Source organism: Serinus canaria, chromosome 2 (assembly GCF_022539315.1).
Source record: "Serinus canaria isolate serCan28SL12 chromosome 2, serCan2020, whole genome shotgun sequence".
NCBI classification, from domain to species: domain Eukaryota; kingdom Metazoa; phylum Chordata; class Aves; order Passeriformes; family Fringillidae; genus Serinus; species Serinus canaria.
The window spans coordinates 17,734,065-17,756,210 of record NC_066315.1 but is presented as its reverse complement, the minus strand read 5'-3'; the positions used below and the strand labels follow the sequence as shown (position 1 = coordinate 17,756,210).

At 40.9% G+C, this 22,146-nt stretch overlaps 1 protein-coding gene across 15 annotated transcripts in view; it reads left to right on the top strand.

The window, feature by feature from the left end:
- The window catches only part of KIAA1217 (KIAA1217 ortholog), a 356,326-nt gene that overhangs the window by 164,708 nt on the left and 169,472 nt on the right, over window positions 1-22,146 (top strand). For 11 of the 15 annotated variants that reach the window (XM_030226706.2, XM_050970267.1, XM_018909327.3 and 8 more), the window contains one exon: window positions 20,128-20,414. In XM_030226706.2, coding sequence (XP_030082566.2) covers window positions 20,128-20,414 — 287 coding nt within the window. Of the gene's footprint in view, window positions 1-14,966; window positions 15,120-20,127; window positions 20,415-22,146 lie in introns of those variants that run through there. The other 4 variants (XM_018909330.3, XM_018909314.3, XM_018909317.3 and 1 more) reach the window with 2 other exon arrangements.

Below are 22,146 nucleotides of genomic sequence, written 5' to 3'. Positions count from 1 at the left end.
GGACTTCTGCTCTTCTGTGTTCAAAATCAGTTTGTGGTTTCCAAAGCAGCATCTAAGAATAGCTTTAACTTTTCTTATCCACGCCTGATTAAGTTTCTGGACTTTCATATGGGAATCTTGCCAGCCACAGGGAGCCTGTAGGACATGTTTTTGCATGTTCTTCTTTTGGGACCCATTGTGTTTCATTGAGGATGAGAGACAAATGAAAGTTTTAAAAAGAACTTTTTTTAAAAAAAGTGGTTTGCATGTCGTTAGTATCTCTATTGTCAAAGTCTGATTTCTCTGTTCATCTGATTTCCCCATACTTTCATTAGAAGCCTGTAATTTGAAGCTGTGAAGGAAGTTTTGAAACAGACAATGGGTGGAGATCAATCTATTTTCTCAAAGCTCTGGGACTTTCCATGGTATGAATCTCTTTAGTTTTGCAAAAATTGCCTGTATTTCATTGGCAGGGCATTGAGCACAGTCAGGTCATGGCCCAGAGGGAAAGGCCAGGACAAGTCTTGAGATGAAGTATCAAGATGGGAAGTGAATTCCCCCTCTGGGCTCTGGAATTTAGGGGACAGCAGCCTAATGCCTGTAGCAGGTGGGTGCTCTCTCTCCCTGTCTGTGGTGGTGTGCTGGTGCTAAACAGCCTTCAGCTGCTGTAACCCCCAGGCCGGCTCTCAGCCTCTTTCCAGCCCAGCTATCCACTCTATCCAGCAACCAACAGCTTAAAAAACACAGCTTGCTAAGTATGCCTTGGTCTATAAATAGCTTTTCTTCCTGTGTTTCTCAGGAAGTAAAGTATGTTGTCAGCGAAATGTGCTGGAGATGATGAGCCAAGAGGTGAGAGAAGCAGCAGCTGAGCAGGCAGTTTGCAGGGTGCACAGGTGTGTTTGTGTGTGAGAGGTGTTACCTCTCCTGTGCTGCCATGTGCTGCACAGCCCTGAGATGCCCAGGCAGCCCAGCAGAGCTGGGGGTGGGTGCTGCAGGGTGTCTGCATGGATTGGGGTCAGAGGGTAGAAGGAAGCGCTGCTTGCAGCCTTCTGGCACAGCCACAGCGACCACTCATGAAGTGTTACTGACACAAGCTTTAAGAGCAGGCTTCATGCTTGGGTTTGCAAAGTCTGGACAGGAATCATGCAACAACTCCATCTGGTATGAGATTGCAAACAGAAATGTAGTGTAAGGGAAAGACAGACCGTCCTCAGCCTTGTAAAACAGCATTTCATGGCAGTGAGAGTCTCCTCAGAATATGATCTGGGTTGGATTGTTTTGTTTCAAGACAGAAGTGTTTAAGAAACTGATTGTCTAGTCTGCTGGCAGCAAAACAGTGTGACAAAAAGTGTTGGGCAAAAATAGAAATAGCAGAGTCTTCATACAGAGAATCTGGAACATGAGCCTAAAATTTGGAATTTAATGTGTGCTTGGCTCTTGAGAAAAACAGTCTACACGGGAATCACTCGCTGTCTAAAACATTCTGGAAATGTTGGAAAGAGTATTAGGAGATATTTCCATGTATAGAGAGTACATGCTTTTCCAAATAGAAAATTAGTTTTATTTTATTCTCAGAAGTATTTAAGGAAGTGTCATGCCATCCAAAAAGTCATATGTGCAGATGTTTTCAAGCGTTCACCACTACCTCCAGTGGAGAGCTGTCCACTGAACAATAAATGCTCTGCTGTGCTGCATGCAAGAGTCAGCTCCTGTAATATTGGCCCCTGTATGTGCTGGGCATTTAGTGGAATGTGTATGCTGCTGTACAGCCATGGAGAGCTGTCTCAGGAGTCTAATTCACCCTATCTTAAAATAGGGGTCTAGATTCAATGCAGTGAATTACCTTCAGTAGTTCCTCTTTCACCTCTGTAGTTACTAAGTGGATGCTAGGTGGATATTTCCTTGGATTTTTTATGGCTGAGACTAAGGGAGGGGTGGCAGGTTGGCTTCCCTTCAAAAGAAGGAAGGAATGGGATTCTTTGGTGGTATCTAAGGAGAAGTCCTGTCAGCTAGAAAAGAGCACTCTTATTTTCTGTCATTTGCAGTGCCAATAGTGCAGATGGGTGTGAAACATCTCCAGAACAAGCATTGCATCTGCCAGCCTGCAGCCCCCTTTGCAGGGCCATGTGCAGAGCCCTGCTCTCCAGCAGAGGACAGATTTGGCTGCTCTACACAAACCACAGTATCCAAAGGTTGCTTATGCAAGGTGTTACCAACTGTGTGTGTGCCACACCTGTGAAGATTTTGTGATTTTTTTTTTATTACTTCAGATTTTCTAGGTCAAGAGTTACTGAGACACATCACTGTATATCATATGTACATCATTTAAAAACATACAAATAAAATGTTTACAGAGAGTGTGCTGCAACAATCCCCTGGAACTCCCTGTTACAGCAGTAGCTCCAAGTGCTCCCCACCACTCTGGGGTGTTTCTGCAGTTAGCACACAAGTACATAATCTCAGGTATGAAACTGCCATTGCTTTCCTGTGTGTTCGATAATTCTGTAAGAACTGCTTTCTAAAGTACTTGAAAATCTAATGAGATTTTGGATAGGTCTCTTTCAAGTCAGCCAGTTATAACATCCCTTGAAAAATTGCTAGTAAATGGTTTCTTACTGTGCATCGCTGCTTAATAAAAGGTGTATTATTCTTTGCCCTTGAAAAATGTCTCCTGACTAAGAAAAAAAGAAAAAAAAAAAAATCTCCTGTTTCCTTGGACTGAGAAAGCATAGAGGTGGTTACACATCTCAAATAGGAAATACTCAAAGCAAACCTCCAAGGAACTATGGGAACAAAAAGCATATGATACCTTCATGGCAAGGTTGTGTGCAGCAGTGTGAGCAGATATTCAGATTTCATGCTTCTAAACAAGCCAATTAATTACCAATGACCTACCAGATCCTAGTGCTGCCTTGCAGAGTGTTGTGTGCTGATCTGCACAGCCTTCCCTGTGGTCCCATATCCCAGAGAAATGGGGAAGGGCATGGGAGGCTTGGTGCCACGCTGTGCTTCAGTCTAAGTCAGGGCACCTACAGTCCTCCAGAGAGGCTTCTCAGTAGCAGGGAATTGATGCAGGAGAAAGGATGATCTCAGCCCCCCAGTGCTGTACAGATCCCTTGTTCAAAAGGTCTAACAGTGTTCTGACACTTGATGAGGTGCAGAGCCTTGGATGCTGATGCCATGTAAGATTTACCCTGCATTATCTGTCGCCTCTGTGGAATAGCTGAGGCACCGCAAATTCATTTGTAGCTCCCACTGCTCCAACTTTCCTGTGTAGACAGTTTTCCTCAACAACTGAGCCATGACTTAATGTTTTGTGTGCCATTCATTTTCTCCCATATCCTCTCTTCAGGAGGTGATTTCCAGGTGATTCTCACCACAGAGCAGAGTGTTTCAATTAGGTCTAGGGTTGCTGTTTTTCTGTTGTAATGTGCTTCTATTTCTTTATGTTTAGCACATATTATGAAGTGTTGCTGTCAGCATTAGGGCTTCTTGTACCTTGTCAAGTGTAAGAGCAGTTGTACCAGGCCCAACAACCTGTCTTGACTGGTGATTGTTACCCAAAGAAGGATGTGGGATCAAGGAAAGTATGTAGTCATACTCCTGGAATATCCTCCCAGCTCCTAGAAATGTGCAATTAAAAGATTACTTGAGGGAAACCAAGGATTATGTCCTTTTTCTTAACAGTGCTCAATGGATTTTTTTCCCATTAATTTGTTTTTTATTTTTTAAACTGCTCTTAACTTGGTAACTGCAATGTCCTGTAGCAGGAAGTTCCCCAGCTTACCATCACTTCCATAATGTCCTGTGAAATTAATATTCACATCTATGTAGTTTTGAATCATTAGCTTACTTTTTTAATTTGATGACCCTACAGTCTGTATTGAGAGAGACAATGACCAGTCTTTTTCCATTCAACTTCTTTCACTCATGTTTATAGACCTCAAACAGATGTTTGAGTCATCTGTTTTCATAATGGAGAGTCCTACATAATTCAGTGGTTCCTTGTACAGAAACTCTTCTGTAACTTTGATCATCCATGCTGCTTTTTCTTAATGTTTCCATTGTATCTTTTTTGACCTGGAGTAAATTAAAATTGCATGCAATATTCAAGATGTTGGTGGACTGTGGATTTGTACAGCAGCATAATGGTATTATCTGCTTTATTTGCTATTTGTTTCCTAGCATCTTCTAACAACTATTTGGTATTTTAATCACTAATTAGCACTGAGCTGAAATTTTCAAAAATTGGTTATAACCTCAAACTCTCTTTTTGAGCAATAATACTTTGTTCAATGGCAATGTGCATGGCTTTACATTTGTCTATATGGGATTTCATCTGTCAATTTACTACCCATTCAGTGAATCTTGTGGTCTCTTCCTTGTAACCAGCCCTTGAAGTCTTCCCTGAATATCAGAATGTACTCAGTAAGCTCTGCCATCTCACTTAAACCCTCTTTTTCAGCTCACTGATATAGAGAGCTGCTTGAACCAGTCCACTCTGTGTGATTGATAATCTACATCTCCAGGGACATTTGGCTTTTGTACCTACAAAAAGGATTTTGGGTTTTTCCTATCTTTATTCAGTTTTTTATCAGTGGGAAGATCTCCTCTCTTTGTTTCTTCAAGGAGGGATGTTGCTACATGCCCTCTGGAAATCCAAGGGAGCCCTGTCTGCTGGCTATCACAGGTCTGTTCTCTCACTGGGTTGGGAAATGGCAGCAGTTCTTGCTTCTGCTTTCCTTGACCCATATGATCTTGTTTTTCAGGTTCTCTCTGCAATATTAAATTGCTAATTTCACAGTGCTACATTTGGGGGTTGCTACTTGCCTAACACGTCCTCGTGGAACCTGTCAAGAGCCCTATTGGAGAGTGACATACGCTGCTTTCTGAAGTTGGGGAAGTGTTAATGGTTCCTATTTTAGCTCCATCAGCAAAAGAAAATTACAAGCGATAGTGCCTCTGTGGCTAAATTTGTGGTTTATTGAAACTGTAGCAGAGCCCACAAGATGAGGAGAGAAAATAATGTCTGATTTTAAATTTCAGCTGTTGGCTGCAGCTGCAGCTTTCAGAAAGCTTTTCAGCCTGGTTCCTGTCCCATTTTCTCCTAGCTTCCTTTCACTCCAAAGGGAGGCTGAATTGCAACATTGAACACTGTGACTTTGGTTTTTCAGTACGCAAACAACTTCAACTGGCATGGCTTTCAGCATAGGTACTATCAGGTACTTCTATACACTGTTTAAGAAGGGGATGGGGAAACAAAAAATTTAAACCATTTTTTGAAGTCTGAATGTGTAGCAATCCAAGACATGCTTTGTAAATAAATAGGATAATTGTTTGAATTTCCTGCAAGGTGCTGAGTTTTTATGTTAATGTTTAATTGGGATGTCTCTCGCTCAATGAAATAACAGCATCAGAATTCACAGTTACTTACATATTGAACAAAGCCACTATGTTCTTGCTACTGGTGACAGCTACTGCAAGATGGAGGGGAATTAGTATTTAACCTGATAAAAAATCTCTGTGGCATGGCAGTCCCATGCTGATGAAGACTGGAAACGTTACCTTTCCACAAGGTTTCTTGGAAACGCTCCTGAGATTTACATGGCACTATGAAGAAAAAGTATTTAGTGATGATTTGCAAAACATTGCCACAGTCCTAATGTCTGTGGCTAAAATCAAATACAGTGTAAGACCATGTTGAAAAAGGACCTCATGCTGCCCAAGAGGCCTGGGGTAGCCCCGTCCTTGAGAGGAATATTTCTCAGACTCTTAAGTCAGAAGACCACCCAGTCTTTTCCTTGCTGGGTGGGGAAAACAAACAAATTACCTTCTTTGATGGTTGGAAAAAGAAAGTGATTGATAATTACTGCCTGCAGCATTTTACCCCTAACTGTGGTATTCAGCCTGTGTTTTCTGGCTGAGTTTAGGCACTTGAAAAGAGAGTGCAGAAGAGCAGACTAAAAGCATTACATGGATACTACTCCTGGGCTGCAAACTCAACCTTCACTTACTTCTTCACCCTCTTGCAAGGGCACTCCTGAGTTACTCTCTGTTGTGAGAGGACTTAGAGGAGCCTGTAAGACTGAAATGGAGGCATGTAAGTAATCTTGTATCTTGTCTCAAAGAGATCTTGGTGCTTCTTTCCTTCTAGCACTTTGCCCAGACTATCCTCCAGGTGGTGAAAGGATTTAAATATCATTCCAGCTGCAGTCTTGAACTGATATCTTTCAATGCCAGTTCTAGAGCAAAAAAGCAAAAGAGGGGTGAGAAAAAAAGGGAATTTATTACTGGACTTTATTATATTAATTATGAAAGATTAAAGACTAGTTTGAAAATCATAAATAAGATTGAGCAAATTATAGAGTTACATTTTGCAAATGAGCCTTGGAAATCAGAGTATTGTAGTATTTACACATGCAGTAAAAGCTGCATATTGTCTATGTCACCAATTAATATTTAATCTGGACTGAGGAAAAGCTGTCATTGTCACTACTGACTGCCTGTTCCCTACCCTGCACTGTGCTGCAGGTTAAGGCATATGCTATGTTAGGAGACATATTTGTATATTTCAGTGCAGACTTGAGTTTGTAAAGGGACATACCTAATAAAATGTCACTTTGTGTTGTCAGTGGAATCCTCACCTGTGAGTCATCCTCTGTTTTGAAAAGTTTTTGTAAGAAATACAGAACAGTTGGAATTAAATTGTCTTGGGTTATGTATTTATTCATGAGAGAGACAGAAAGACTCTACCTCTGAAAAAGCTTAAACCTACTATGACACCTTCCTGTGCTGACGTTGCTTATTCTTGTCCTCACCCCAGGCAGTTCTGTATGCTTCTTGTGGCCTGATGAGACAGAGCTTTGTTACTTTTCCTCCCTTTTTATCTTCTTGCACAGGAGCAGCAGACTTCCCCTTGTAGGAGGAATAAGATATGACGTGAGTCACGACACTGCATCTCACTTGGTGTTCGGACATTTTACCCTTGCAAAACCTGAAACATTCTTTCCTTTTTTGGGAGGAGGTTGCTGCAGCCACAGGCTCCTGTCCTGGCTGGGCAGAGTGCCCCAGCCTCAGGTCCCCTTTCCCTGGGGGCTCTGTGTTGTCATGCACCATCCAGCTGCACCAGTGTTTTCAGAGGGAAATTTAGGTCATGTACCCTTTTCTTACTGTTAGTATATTAAGTTCAGAAGAATGGGCTCTGACAATCCCACTAGCTGTACTGCAAGGAGATGATGAGGATGCTGGAAAGAAAAGTGAAAAGAGGCAAAGACTTGTTTTCCAAAAAGTAAGCTGAGACAAAAAGATAATGCAAGTTTTATGGAGCTCAGCTGATGTGAGCTGATGAGTGAGTGAGAGACTAAGTGAGTTAGTGAGGAGAGGGCTGTGAGATGGTTTTCCTACCTAGCACACATCATACAGCACAGGTGGGTCTGGCTGACAAAGGGCAATAAATCTGATCCTTGGAAACTGCAGCTAAGGCAACTTTGCCATGAAGAAATAGGGTGCAAGTTCTTAGCACTGAGGGTAATGAAACATGAGTTAGTTAACTGTAACCTAGTGTGTGAAATGAGAACAGGTATATCTGCAAAGCCATTGAGCCATTTGAGGAGTAAGAAAGCCTGTATTTAGTGGGTGGTTGCTGCAGGGTGGAGGATTGTGGCAGTCCATCTGCTGCTGATGTGGTATGCCCGAGTCAGCAGCTCCATCAGCCATGTCCTGCCTGCTGAAACAGCCTCAAACAACAGCAGTGGCAGCTCTCTATTAAAGGCAGTGATTATAATCAACTGTCCTGCTTGCACCTTTCAGCAGATAATGTGCAGTGCTCAGTGGGATTTGTTCCCTTCCATGTACATCAGGACGGGTATGTTTTGAGGTGTTTTTCCTTTCAGGTTTTTCTGTCATGCATAAAAGATGGACTGTGCTGGAGACAGTGACTGGATGTGCATCACACCTTTGGTTAGGATGGTTTGGAGGTTTGGATGGTTAAGGTGGATGTCTCATGAGGGGAATTAAAGGCAGAGAGAGAAATTTGCTCAGGGTTAACCTCCCTCAGACAGGAGTTTGATGTCCTTCACTTTCTTACGCTGATCATCTGGGTGGATCTCATTGCCTGTGTGGTGGGGTTTTAAACAAATGCTAGTGCAGATGCAGCATTGGTGTCCTGAGATTAGTAATGTCTTCTTCATCTCATTTAAGCTTTTGGCTTTTGTGTGAGGATCCTACATCAAATTTAATGGCTTGTGATAGATGGGAAATCAGACAAGATAATCAAATGGTCCCTGTTGCCCTAAAGCTATGAAACCCTAAATACTGAAGAGTGAATTAGTAAGTGTGCATCCCAGCAGAACAGACTGGGCAGGTCTGAAAAAGAACAGCAGTGCCACTGCTGTCAACTCCAATTGCTTTCTTACTAATCAGCTGTCTTAATAACAGCGTGAGCATGGTCTGGGGAGGTCAGAGAGGCACTTTGAAGGAGGGAGATGTACATACTGTTGGAGAGGTCATTGATACATTTACAAGATGAAAGGTCTACATTAGACATCTGCTCTTACATCTGCCTTCAGAGGCTGGTGCCCTCCAAAGAGTAGAAATAAAAGCTTTACATACCACAACTTGTGACCATCCCTGCTGGGTTAGAAACCAGATCTGCATAGAAAAAAAGCTGTAAGAATTTATTCTACTTGTCTTTATCTCTTTGCAGATTTTCATATTTTCATTTGTTGTATAGTATTGTCCTCACTGGTGTGAGGACAGGGAGAAAAAATTATTTTAAATGTCCAACTCATTAAGTCACAATGGTCCTGAGCTCTCATCTGACTTGATTTTAGTCTGATTCTTAGGAAAAAATCTAGTTCTTCCCAGTGACATTGTTGAGAAAAGTCAAATATATGATTGGGTACAGTCCAGAGACGAATAAAATGAATAGTGTTTCCCAAAGTGTTACTTTTTGAGAAAGACCATCATCATGAATTATGTGAATCCTGTGGGATGGCAACACTGGTGCCATTGTGTTATATTTCTAATCATTATTTACCAATTTTTTATTGATTTTTTTTTGGTGGTAGATTATTTATCAGAAATACTGATTGATAAGTAGGTGGTTATGGTAGTCACAGCATAACTTGAACTATTACTTTATTTCTGAACCCAGTCTCCACTGAAGTATACTTCATATTTCCTGTTTATTCAAGTAGTCACCTGATAATCTTATAAACTGAATGTGTACTTGGTAAAAGCTGAAATAAAGGATCTCTCATATTATTTCAAAGTACAAATGTACTTTATGTAGAGCAGCTCCAGGTACTTTTGATCACTAAAGCATGTTGCCTCATGTATTTACAACCAGATCCTGCAGATGTCCAGAAAACCAGTGATAATCAGTGTTTCAAGCAGTAAGCCTATTCTTCTGGCACTGCTAAAAAGTTAGATCAATTTGAATCCAAACTCAATCAGAGCTCTCTTTGAGTCAATTCATCCAAAGTGAACTTATCAAAACCAAAATGCTTTACACTGAGGAGAAATAGAATTGGATTGTAGAGCAGATGGACTTTAAAGCAAACTTCCCCCCTCCCTTTTGTCCACCTCCTTCAGAAACAATCCCCTACCTACACTGTTCTTTCCCACCTACATATTGCTTTTTATTCCACTAAACTGCAGTGATTAAAATTTCTGCAATGTAAGGCATATTTTGCTTTCACAGAGTAATTTGTTTGGAAGCTTACAGAAACATGATCATATTTTCTGTTTCAGGGTTTGCAGGCTGATCCTCTTTCTTTGCCTTCCTGTGTGAAAATGTGGTGTGTGATGGAAGGGCTACCCAGGCTGGCAGGTGGCAGAAGAGCTGAGGCATGTCAGGGTCTCCAGCCCTGAGCTGGCTGTGCTGGTGGCAGGGTAGTCATATTAATATTAGTTTGGTGTGGTGGGATGACAACAGGAGGGTACAAAAGCTGAAAAAAGGTGTTCCATTGCATGAGGCAGGAACGTGGATCCTGTAATTATGCTCATTTAGCTCTGTTCCATCTTCCCTTGGGCAACAGAAAGGGAAGTCATGCTAAAGTGTGTCTACTGTTAGCTTTGTAGGGATTGTCCCAAATTAGAGGGGGAGACAAAGTTACTGATGAAAGAACAGAATCACCTCTTTTTTGTTGTTGTTTGTGTCCTCACTAGAATGTTAGCACTTCTTATGATGACCACAGTTCTTTTTCTCAGATTGATTTAGGGCATGCAAAAGTGCTTACTGCTTTCAGGCCTTTTAATTTATTTAAAAAATACTGGAGGGAGAGGAAGGAAGCAAAAACTAAACTTGGAAAACAGAAAATATAACCTGTTTAACATGATCTAAGTCCAGGTGTGAGTTGTGAACTTGAACAAAATGTTTTTTGGAGTGCACAAAAATTGATGTGTTACTTGGAGATGAGCACCTGACAGCTTGGCAATGCCAAGTGACAGGTGATTATAGCCATTTCCCAGAGCTGTATTAGAAATGGAATTGGAAGGATGAATATATCTTCTGCCTGAATATTTAATGTTCAACTTCTTAGCCACTCTTTTGTATAATTGTTTTAGTGATTAAGCCTGGCTCTTGGTACCACTGCTAAGCCTCAACATTTCTGAAGAGCTGAAACCTGTAGGTCTAACAAGACACAATGAAATTCTGTTGTGGAGATGAGCAGAAAAATTCATACTCAATTTACTTTTTGCTTCAGCTGAGTGTTACCATTTCACTCCTTGGGCTAATTTTTCCTCACAAGTATGAGACTTCTTAACTGAACTGGAATATACAGTGTATAAATACTGAAACCCTCCACAGCTTTTAACAGGGAAGGTAATTTCATGCTAAGTAATCCCAGATTGTCATTGTACTTTTTAAAATCAAGTTCAGATGTTTTCTTTTAATTTAAGCACTGAATATTTTAACCACTATGCTTGCATTAAAAATAGAACTTACTTCATTGAGATCTCTTAGTAAGTGGATGAGACCAAATGATCATAAAGCCCCCCTCCATATCTTAATAATCTAGACTTCTTTAGGTTGTACAATACCTAATCAATAAAAAATTTATTTAAAAATTAAGCCTCTTTGCCTCCAAATGTATTTACATGGATTCATATTGATAGACCTCAGATTTTTTTTTTCATTTTGCCTGTACAAGCTAGTGGCTGTTATTGTATCTTTTTTGATAATATGCTATCTGGACACACAGTCCTCTTCTTTCAGAATTGAGTCTATTTTAATTTTAAGCATTGAGAGACAATCACCAGCCTGACAGTGAAGATGCTGGGGATGAATGAGAACAGAGATGTGTTCAAATGAGCTGCAGCCCTGAAACTGCTCTCTGTTGTCCAAGGAGGAAATCAGAACTTCATCACAGTCAGTGCTCTTTCTCTGGATTAAGTTCCTTTCTCCATTTCAAATCTGATTGGTTGGTAGTGAACAGCCACCCATGACTCCCCAGAGTACACAGGGGAGGTTTTCTGGCCTGTTGGAGCATCCTTGTGATGCTACTCTCTTTCAGGGCAGTCCCAAGCCATCTCTGGCCATATAAAGGCTTGGAAAGTTGCTGCAGTGTGACCCACTTGAGTGCTCATAATTCCTCTCTGCCTCACCACTCCAAGTCTAATATTTTTTTCTGGACAACAGGTTAAAAAGTGTCAGGCTGGTTCCTGTGGAGAGCATTCATGACATTTTTCACAGTGGCTACAGGATTTCACATGGACCTTGAGACAAGTCTTTAATCATGGAACACTTCTTATGATTTAACTATTAATAATTACCTTCCCAGATTTTTAGTTCTGAATAATTGCTAGAGTCATGGAGTCATTGTTTTATATTATAAACTTGACTAATTGAGTGCAGCCAGTATTTGTTAATTCCTCTTACGCACATGCTAAATCCAGAAGTGTTGAAGTCGCTCTGGGACATTAATTTTAAACACAATTAAAACATCATAACCTGTTGGCAATTATTCTCTGTGCATTGTTTTGATATTGATGGACCCAGATCTGAGCACAGTAATTAAAAGGAAACACTGTTATTGTTGATCCCACAGATAAACAAACGCTGATTGTATGCTGTGAACTGGTTAATCAAGTTTATTTAACTTGTTTTTAGTGATTCATCCCAGTGACTGTACTGGGGTGCTCTTTATTTGAGCCTAATAATATAATGGTTCTGGCTGTCTCCAGCTGCTAAAGGAGTTTCACTAATTCTCTAAACAGACTCTGGTAACGTTTTAAAGAATGGCATTGTTAGATACACAAATTAAATCCAGCTCGAGACCAAGGAATTTTCCCTTAAAATGAGACATGCTTTGAGACCTTGTTGTTCCAACTGCTCCCTGTCCTGAGCAGCAGCAGAGGTGATTATGTTTCCTGAGTGATGATTATGGTTTATTGGCAGGCTCTTTGTTTTGGTTTGATTTTGATGATACCAAAGTGTTCCATCTTTAGTCTCTTCCTTTGCCCAAGCTCTTTAATCCTGTTTGAGAAACTACTTCGTGCAGCTGCAGAAGTTCTCATAAGGTGACATCCAGTTTTCAAGTCACAGGTCCACAACCAAAAAACAAATCTCTCTTAGACCACCTCTACATTTTGGGTGTCTGGTTTGCTCAGGCTCCTTAGGAGCACTATCAGTACCATTTACTGTCAGTCTCAGCAGTGGGAGCATCTTGCTGTGGCCATGAAAGCAGCAGTTCCAGACGAGTCTGGCACTGTGCCGAGGGGCACCCAGCTGCTCACTGGGACAGGGAAAGTCGAGAGATCAACTCTGTCTTGTGCTCTTGGCTATGGAACTAAAGGTGCTGGCTAAAAGTAGATAGTTACATTTTAATGATTATTATTGCTGTTGTTGCTGTTGTTGTCATCATTATTTCAGTCTTAGACTAATTTTCTAGGTATTTTCCCCCATAATAGATGGAGGGAAAGCTTTTTAAGGAGCTAGAGCGCACTGACTCTGTTCTTATTAAGGTTCTTGGTACAAACACTACTGACCTCCACAGCTAACCCTGGTTTTGTACAAGGCTGAAAAAGTTCCTTCCTTTAAGGCATTTAATGCTAGCATGTTTTGTACTTTCTTTTGTGTTATTTTAGGATAAGGGCTTTTTAAATGCCCTTAGTTTCTGAACTCTCAGTTTCTGGGCCCTGTGTACAGATACTGTCTTGGTCCAGCTTTCATGGTGCTGCTCCAGGCAACCACACTGGCTTTCTTTTTCCATCAGATGCTTCTGAGTTACTTTACATTTCTTGAAGTGGGTGGTGTTCAGTGTTCACTATTCCTGCAAGAAACCTCTCATGCTTCCAGCTGGCTGTGAATGTAAATTGCAAGAGGCTCATTGCGATTGTCCAGACTTTGGAAAACCTTGGTGTTAAAGGTACGTTCCTTTGTATCACAAAAGAAACATCAGATAAGTGGGGTGGCTGGCCATCACTTCTCCTCCTAAAATAGTCCACAATCAGAATGAGCAGGAGGAATCCAGGGCCAGTAAAAACACAATTCTAAATAAAATCACACTGTTTTCTTTATAATTGCAGGGCAACTATAGGAGTATTCAGCTGGGAACACTGTACTGCAGACCTTAAATAGCAGTGCTAATGTTCAAATTGTATTTTCATCTTTTCTATGTTTTCCATGTCAGATTTCTGGGACTTTTGCCAGGTTCTAAGACCATATAGAATTAGTTGTTAAAAAGGAAAATAAATATTTCTGAAGTGCTAGAGAATATGTATGTCTGATCTAATGAACAATAGTTTTGTTCATTTATCAATTGTTCATTGTAATTTACTCAAAAGCGCTTTTTTTTTTTTTGATTGGAAGTGAGAGGATAGGAGCATGAGGAGAGTGATCCTCCTAGAGCTTCTGTATTGAATTTATATATACACAAAAGATTTCTGTGTTCAATAATCTAAGTAGACAGGATGACATTTCTGCCAGATCGAGATGTAGACGGAAATGTAGGGAAATTTTCCTAGCCTGTCTGGACTGGGTAGTTGAGAGGTCATTGCAAACAATTTGGCTGATGCTACATTGAAGACAGAGTTGAAGAAGACTTGGAGGACCATATTATACTAGGTCTGTTTAAAAAGACACACAAGATATTGCTACCTGGTGTTAGAGTATGAATTTAAGTGAGAAATTGCCTATTTCTATTAATATCTCAGTTTTTGTTCTTAATCTAATTCAGAAGCTGTCTGTGGATAAACTTTCTGGTCTTGATGCTATAACTCAACACTAAGTTTGTTCCACCATCTCTGACTCAGTGTTATGATTTGGATAGACTAAATCAGTCTGATATTCTCTGCTAAATCAACACATGTGGCATTTGCTGGAATCTGTGGGATTTGATCTCATCCTTCTGAGCCACACTATTTTTTTGCCTTGTAGCCTGGTAGATCTATTGATTTTCAGGCAGGCTGATGGTCTCTGATCTGCCAAAAGAGAATTAGTTACATGTTTCTATATGTTTTGCTACCGAGGCTTCAAAATGCCTCTTAACCCAAGTCCCTGCTTACATATTGCTACCATTCATTTTGATTGGCTTTGCTAAAGTTGAATTCCTGTATCTTGATTTTTCCCCAATTCATTCTCTGAGCGGCTTGAAAGAATCCAACTGAAAACAAAACCTCAAAGAGTTTATATAATGAATTACTTTTAAACTAGACGCTAAAAAAGACAGAGGAGCATTTATCAGGAATGTTTGTGGGCTTGGTGGTTATGAGCTTAAAAAAAAAAAAAAAATACCGTGTGGAAAGGCTTTTGTCCCATGACAGAGATTTAAAAGGCTGCGGGTTCGGATTCCAGCGGAGGCTCAGGCCTGTAATCGCGTTTGAAATGTTGCCTTTCGCACGGCCGCCCGGCTGCCGCGGGGCGCGGGCCGGCTAGGGGCGGCGGCGGGGCCGTCACCTGTTGGGGCCGGGCTCGGGGCGCCCCCGGGGCCGCGTCCGCCCGGGGCTGCGCGGGGGCTCCGCGCCGCCAGCGCTGCGCTTCCTTCCTCCGCCCCAGCCCGGCGCTGACGGTGCGGGCGCTGCGGCTCCAAGTTGGAGAGGGGAGCTTGTGCGGTAGGCAGGGACAATGGAGGAAAATGAAAGCCAGAAACTTGAGCTGTGCCTGGCTTGCCCAACAGACAGCAGGCAGACGAGGGGTAAGTAAGCGGCGGTATAAGGCAAAGATGGAGTTACGTTTAAGCATGTCCCTCGTTACTTCTTTATATAACTGGAGGCAGAATGCATGAAAAAATTTTTTTTTCTTGTACTAATGGCTCTGCTGTGCACATTTCCCTAACACTGACACTTTGTGAGTTTAACTTTTTCTTTGGAGAGATTTCTGTGTGTCCTGCGAAGCCGGGAGCACGCTGCATGGTTGTCAGGGATGCGGGATCCTGCCGGTGCGGAGGCTGAGGTGGGGAAAGCGTGTCCCCTTCCCTTTAAATGCTCTGCCAGTCTCAGCTATGGCAGAGAAATAGCACTTCCTTCGTAGAAGTGGGCTTGAGCTCATCTTTACCTCGGGGTGTCTGTTAAAAGAGGGAGATCCACGGCAGACTGTGACAGGGTTAGTTTACTTTGAGTGAAACCACTGGGGTTTGTTTTGGAGCGAAGCCAGGACTGTCTAAGCGGGGTTTCCAGGCGGCTCCGCCGCTGTGCATTCACACATTCACTGCTGCGCTATCTATTTCCTAAAAAGTGAACGAAAACTATTTCCTGGAGAATTCTACATGGGCCATTCCACGTGGAACATAACATTCAGGTAGTCTGACAAACACCTAATCTAATCTATATCTATTATATTGTTTGTGGGACACCTGTGAACATTCCCATTTCCTGCATGTTGTATTCCTCAAAGACACTTCAGGAAAAGTTGTGTTACTGTGCCTCTGTGAAACAAATAGTTCACGTGGTTTTAACACAAGTTTATAAGCATGGAATGCCAACAAATAGTGTATTAGCAATTTCAGAGGAAAATAAATGCTCTTCCTTTTTTTCTTTCTTTTTTTTTTAAATTGGGTATTCATTAATTGATGCTCTTTTGAATTATTTTTTAAGTAAAGTTACTGAGCAGTGTGAGTAAGAATAACCTTTGTCTGTGTATGTTTATGTTTAGTGGGACGGAAATCTTCACTTAAAGAATGTGTCTGACTAGGAAAAAAACTGTCTTCAGTAACACATTTCTTCTGTAGGGGTTGTATGAAACTGCCTCAGATACATGTGGAGCTAGGAAAACAGAGGGCTGACCAGACTCATTCTATGGTTCCCAAAAATGTTGAGTGCTGAAAGCTCATAACCAAATGTAGTAGTTTTGGCCACTATCCAAAATTTACATTGGAAAGGGAGCTAATTGTAAAGACAGTGAAGTAAATTAGAACAATTCCAAATAATATCACATTTACTGCTAACATAAATGTAACAGAGGTTGGTTTGACTCATGCTGCTAAATCCTTTTTTTTTTAATGTTAATATTGAATGGGGTTCACTTCAAGGCTCAGTTTCACAGTATCAGTATGAGTCAGGTCCACACTTGTTCCTTTCTGAAATTATTCTGAAAATGTTCTTTTCTTATGTCACCTGGCTTGCAAAACAGGACTATTAAAATCTTCATAGCATTTAAAGTAATGAAGCCAAGTGACTTTCCTGACCTTTGTAGACTTCATGGAGGGTGTGACTTAAAAGAATTGCATACCAGGACATATCAAAGGACTATTTTATTTTTCTATTCCTTTTCTCCTAGCTCACAGCCATTAATCTGTCATGATATTCTTGCTGCTAATCCTAGACATACTCCCTCTACACTGCAGACCTGGGCCTTAACTGGAGTAATGGGTGATGTTGGTGATGTTAAGAAATCCTGAAACTTGTTTTCAGATCAGAGAAGCAAATCAAGTGTAAGAGTTACTCATGCCTTTGGATAACCAAATTCCTCCTGTCAATCAGCAAGTCTTGCTTTTAGTTGCCCTCTAGACTTGCTGCTTTATTGAACAGAAAGACCTTTAACTTTTAGCTTCTGAAAATGAGGGAGGGAGAGAGGGAGACAAGCTTATCTCACACCTCTGTGTTTTCTATTGCCTTCTCTTTGCTCCTTTCCCAGGGAGGGTACTTGCATAATTTATCCTTTTCCTACTCTTAGCACTCATCTGGGAACCATCACATGATGTTTCACACATTTCACAGTTATCTGTGGAGATTGATTTGCTAGGCCTATTATCTTCACTTGGAAGATATGGAAGGTTTACCCACTATGTTATTGAGCACTCCAAAATCCAGAAAATCTCTCTGTTTTTCCTCTCTTATAGCACTGTGGCAAACACAGCATCTGTACAACTTATGTGTCTCGAGATCCACAGGGGAATTTCAACAGCTCAGTGCTCAGCCCTAGGCAAGTGCCAATGAAGTCACTTATCCCTGTCCAGAAAGCGGTCCAAAACTTTTTTTTTCAGCAGTTAGTAGAGAAAAGACCCATACTGAAACACAATAGATTTTGGTTTGCAAAGAAAGTAATTTGCTGCTATGTGCTGTAATGATGCAGGATCAGGATCTCGCTGGATGCCCGAGTCAGCTTTCTGGCAAGATGAGGAATTAGTTTGCATAGTTTACATTCCTTTCTTTTCACTGGTATTTATGCAGTATTTTCCAAATATATGAACGAAAAATAAGAGAATTTGTTGATCTTTCTAATACAGTATAAGAAAAGTATGTTATTTTTGATTCCTTTTCAAGGTTTCACCTAATAACAAACAATGGTAAAACACTTTACTTGATATATCTCTTTATGTGCCAAATAATTAGCTCTTTCCTAAACTATTGAAATTACCAATATGCAGAATAGGGAAAGACTTTGCATGAGAGAGATTTAGGACCCAAAATACACACTCATGAGTTCTGGGTTGTGCTTGTCAGCACAGGTTTACCTGCCTTCTTGAGGAAGTGCCTGCCATCACTTCAGTGATTGAAACTGCTGCTGTGACCATACTTTGAGGGCTTATACCAAATTGCTGCACTCAGTCACCTGAGCTCATGCTGACTCCCTCCAGCTCCAAGAAAATCCCCTATTTTATGTCTGTGCCTTTTTTCCAGCAGCCTGAGGGATATAAACTCAAGGCTCTTGGCACAACAAATTAAAGATGGTAAATTCCATCCAGCCCCAACCCACCTAATTTCCCTCCCATGTAAAATCCATCAGAATGACTGTGCAGCTTTCAGAAACTGTTTTCACTGAGTATATCTGGAGTAGCCACACTGGCTTCTTGCAAGCAAAACTTTCCTGTTTGCCATTTTTCTCAAACAAGATCAGTGTACCTGGTGGCTCATAACTTTTCAACAAGCAGAGAGGATGGATGTTGAGTTAATTGAGTTGTGCTTGAAAAAGTTGAGTGCATGCTTGCTTGTACATGAAAGTGAGGCTGCTGCTCTGGAGGTTTAACCAGGATTGTGCTTCTAAGAAGGTCTTAGAAGACCACAGATAACACTTTGAATCTGTGTGAGAGTAAGATTTCCCTGTGAACCAAACCTGCTCACAAAGTTGTGTCCAGATCTGTGCTCATCAAACCATGGTGTCACCTGCAGTCTGGACCCCTGTGCCTGCATCTGCTTTCAGGATAGGTTTCCAGGAATGCAAACAAGAGGTCATTGTGGAACATCTTGGAGCCCTTGAACAGTATAGGAAGTTTACAGAAATGTGCAAAGTCTTTGAGGACAGTCCAGGGCCAAGTTCTGTTATGGAACCCAAGGAAGTTGATTCCCTATGTGAGTTGGTGGGACATCCAGCAGCAGCTCCACCATTGAAGAATTTGCTTTATTATTGGGGCTTGAGGTTCCATGGGATGTGGCAAGCAATTGATGATGGACACCAGAAAGCTGAGAAATCCTCAGCATAAAATCCTGAGGCAAGTGGTGTGCCTACCACACACAGTGTCAGAATGAGTGACTGAACCATAAAAACAAGCGAGTAGGTGCCTGTTTCCATGCAGTGGTGCTGTATGGCAGCACGTGGACAAAAGGGGCTCTGAGGCAACAAGTGTCAGACAGAGAGAAATGAAGATTTATTCAAAACAGGTAGAAGAAGGAGTTCCCTGCTTCTGGGGAGGTGCTGGGAAGGGTTAACTCTCAGGGGTGTCTGAGTTTGAGTCTGTCTGGTAAAGATGAGGAAGGCCACATCAGACTTAGAGAGGCCTTTTCAGTACTTCAGGTTTTTGTTAGTTTTTGGTTTTTTTTTCCTTTGCTGACAAAGGAGTGAAGGATTTTTTCAAAGGTATTAGGTAACAAGGCTCCAGTCTACAATTTTTTGAGCACCAGAGGGTTCATGTTACAGAGTTACCTGAAGATAAGCCAGCACTTACATACCCACAGTGTCTGCCTATCTCTTTACAAATGTTGTTGTGGTCTTTGGTCTTAAAGTAGATTTTAAAGTAGTAAAATTTATCTGAGGGTTTTTTTCCCCCTTTTTTAGATCACACAGAACTTACTTTTGTTCTATTTCTTAAGAAATGGTTTATGGAAAAATGATGTAGAATTTTCCAGCCTGCTGTCCTGAGACATATAAAATCTGAGGGAGATCCATGAAATTTAAAACCAGACCACAGTCAAAAATCAGGAAAAAGAGACTCCCAAACCCTCTTATTATTTCCTAGGTGTTTCAGAACATGTTGAAAACACACTGAAAAAAAAGATTAAGGATTACAAATCTGCTCTGTCAAAGGAATTTTTATCAGTCTGTATTCTTAAGTATGCTAGTTATGGGGCCATTAAGTGTACTGGACCCTATTGAAGAAATCTGTTTCTTCTTGTAGAAAGCATCCTGTAGATCTTAAAGGTCAGGCAATAAGGGCCTTGTCAGATCTTCTTTTCAAGTCACGTAGGAAAAGTTGATATAAAAGGAACATCCACTTTAATGGTACTCACTTTTCTGTGAGGCAATACTGCAATTGTGTGATAAAAGTAGATAAGTATGTGCATAGCTTATATAAGGGATTATTTCTGGGCCACTTACTATGATATGTATATGCCTAATGATGCAGAACATGCCATTGCACGCTGCCAGACCTTATAAAGTACCTACCTTTCATATCAATCTTTATTTCCCATTTTGCTACTAATATGAATGTTGGTATTAAGTTTTTATAATACAAACTATGTTTGGTTTTGGTTTTTGTTTCTTTGCAGACCAGGCAAAACCCAGTTTGCACGTAACGTCACTCGACGATGCGGAATGTCTCCGATCTAAAGAGCTGCTTTCGACCCCAAGCAGTCACACCTCTTCCAGCTCAAAGTCCACCCGCAACATCCCTCGAAGACACACAGTAGGTGGCCCTCGCAGTTCCAAAGAAATACTGGGAATGCAAACTTCAGAAATGGACAGGAAGAGAGAGGCTTTTCTTGAGCATCTGAAACAGAAATATCCCCACCATGCCACAGCAATAATGGGACACCAAGAGAGATTAAGAGATCAGGTAAGGAAGTAAAATTTCTATCATGTGTGTTTAGCGGTCCTTAAAACTCCTACAAAACTCAGCGTTGCCTCATTACAAAAGGTGAGAATGTAAGAAAGCATGAAACAAATTTTTGGATGTGGCCTGCGATTCAGATGTTGCCTTGAAATTCAAAGAAACAAAATAAATCTGTTTGGTATTACCTTGGAATTATTTGTTGAAATTGATATTTCTGAAGAGTTTTCCCCTTTTTTTAGAGCATACACAGAGAAAAGAGTGAAGGTGAGACTCTTGATCTTAGTATATGAGTCTCAATCTACTTTTCACAGCTGAAGGGAAAATATGGAACAGCTGCTGACTTCTGTTACACTTTGAGTATTGGCAGCACTGCCTGGGAGAAAAGAAAATACCTGCAGAGTGTGTCTGTATGCTTTAGCTGGCTCTGTTACCCTTTCAATTGGTTTCTTTTCTATTTTTAAGTTTTGTAATGCAAACAGAACAGACTTAGTCATAACTGTCTGCCTCCTCTAGGGAGCTTTGACACCCACATTCGTCTGTCAGCAGCATACCTGAGGGTGGTGTGCCTCTGCCTGCAGCTGCTTCCCAGCAGCCAGCAGTAGATGCAGGGTCAGAGGGGAGGTGACACGCTGATGTATCTCTCTGAGCAGGTGGAGGCTGCTGGCACGCCGACCTTCTGAATTCGGGGACTGCCATGCAAGGATCTCTTCCTAACTCTGGGCTCTGGTTTTGGGTACAATAACGGAGTTTAATCTGTTAGGGCAATCTATCATCTATTCCATAATTAATTTTTTTTCAGTCAAGCACCAGAATTTGGAGTTCGGTCTAAAAAATCTTGTGCTCATTATACTCGGTTTAACAAATGATTGACAGCAAGCTTTTTTGTAGAAGCTTATTTTCCTTAGTGGTTTATAGGTGTTTCAGCACTAACAGCAAATTAAGTGTAAATAAGGAATAAAAATGAGTTGGAAAAATATTGTACTCTGTTATGGAAGCTCTTAGTGAATTTCATGCTTCTTTGAAGCTTTGCATACTTGTGAGGCTTTGAAGATCAGACTGTTACAGGTTTGGAAAGATTGTAATTTGTTAACTCACCCCTAGAACTTCTCTTTTACAGGGTCTCTAGAGATCCCAGGTGCTATCACTGTTAGAATCCATCTGTATCCAGCTAAAATTGCTGCAAGACTTCAGCTCTAATGAGGATGATCTATTCCTCATTTTTGAACAGTTTTACTCCTTTCTTTTTTAAGTCTTGACTTTTTTTCTTCCCCACTTATCTCTTCCATGAACTTTTGTGACTGTGTGGAATGTGCTGGGTGGTGGATAAAGATAGCATACAAATTAAATAAAGGGGGTGGGAGGGGGGCGAAATCCAGAGATTAGATCTTTTGGAGTCATGTAAATATTTAGTTCCAGTGTTGCAGACACTGCAAACCTAGTTTGAACAGCCTACAGCATTACACCCTACACATTTTGTAATTTGAGCCTTTTCTGAAGGCAGTAAATTACAGAAGGAATGCAGTAACTGCTCTTGATATTTGTTTAAAATGTGTCTTCCTTGCTAATTTATTGAGAGCAAAATTCGTTCTCCTGCTCCTATTTTTTGGTGATTAGACATATGTATTATATGTGTTGTATGTTGTGAGTTTTTAACAATTTTAATTTTTAAAACAAAATAACTTAAAAACTACTGTTAGAGCATCAAAATGTATTTCTTGGAAGTGGAAAATACTGA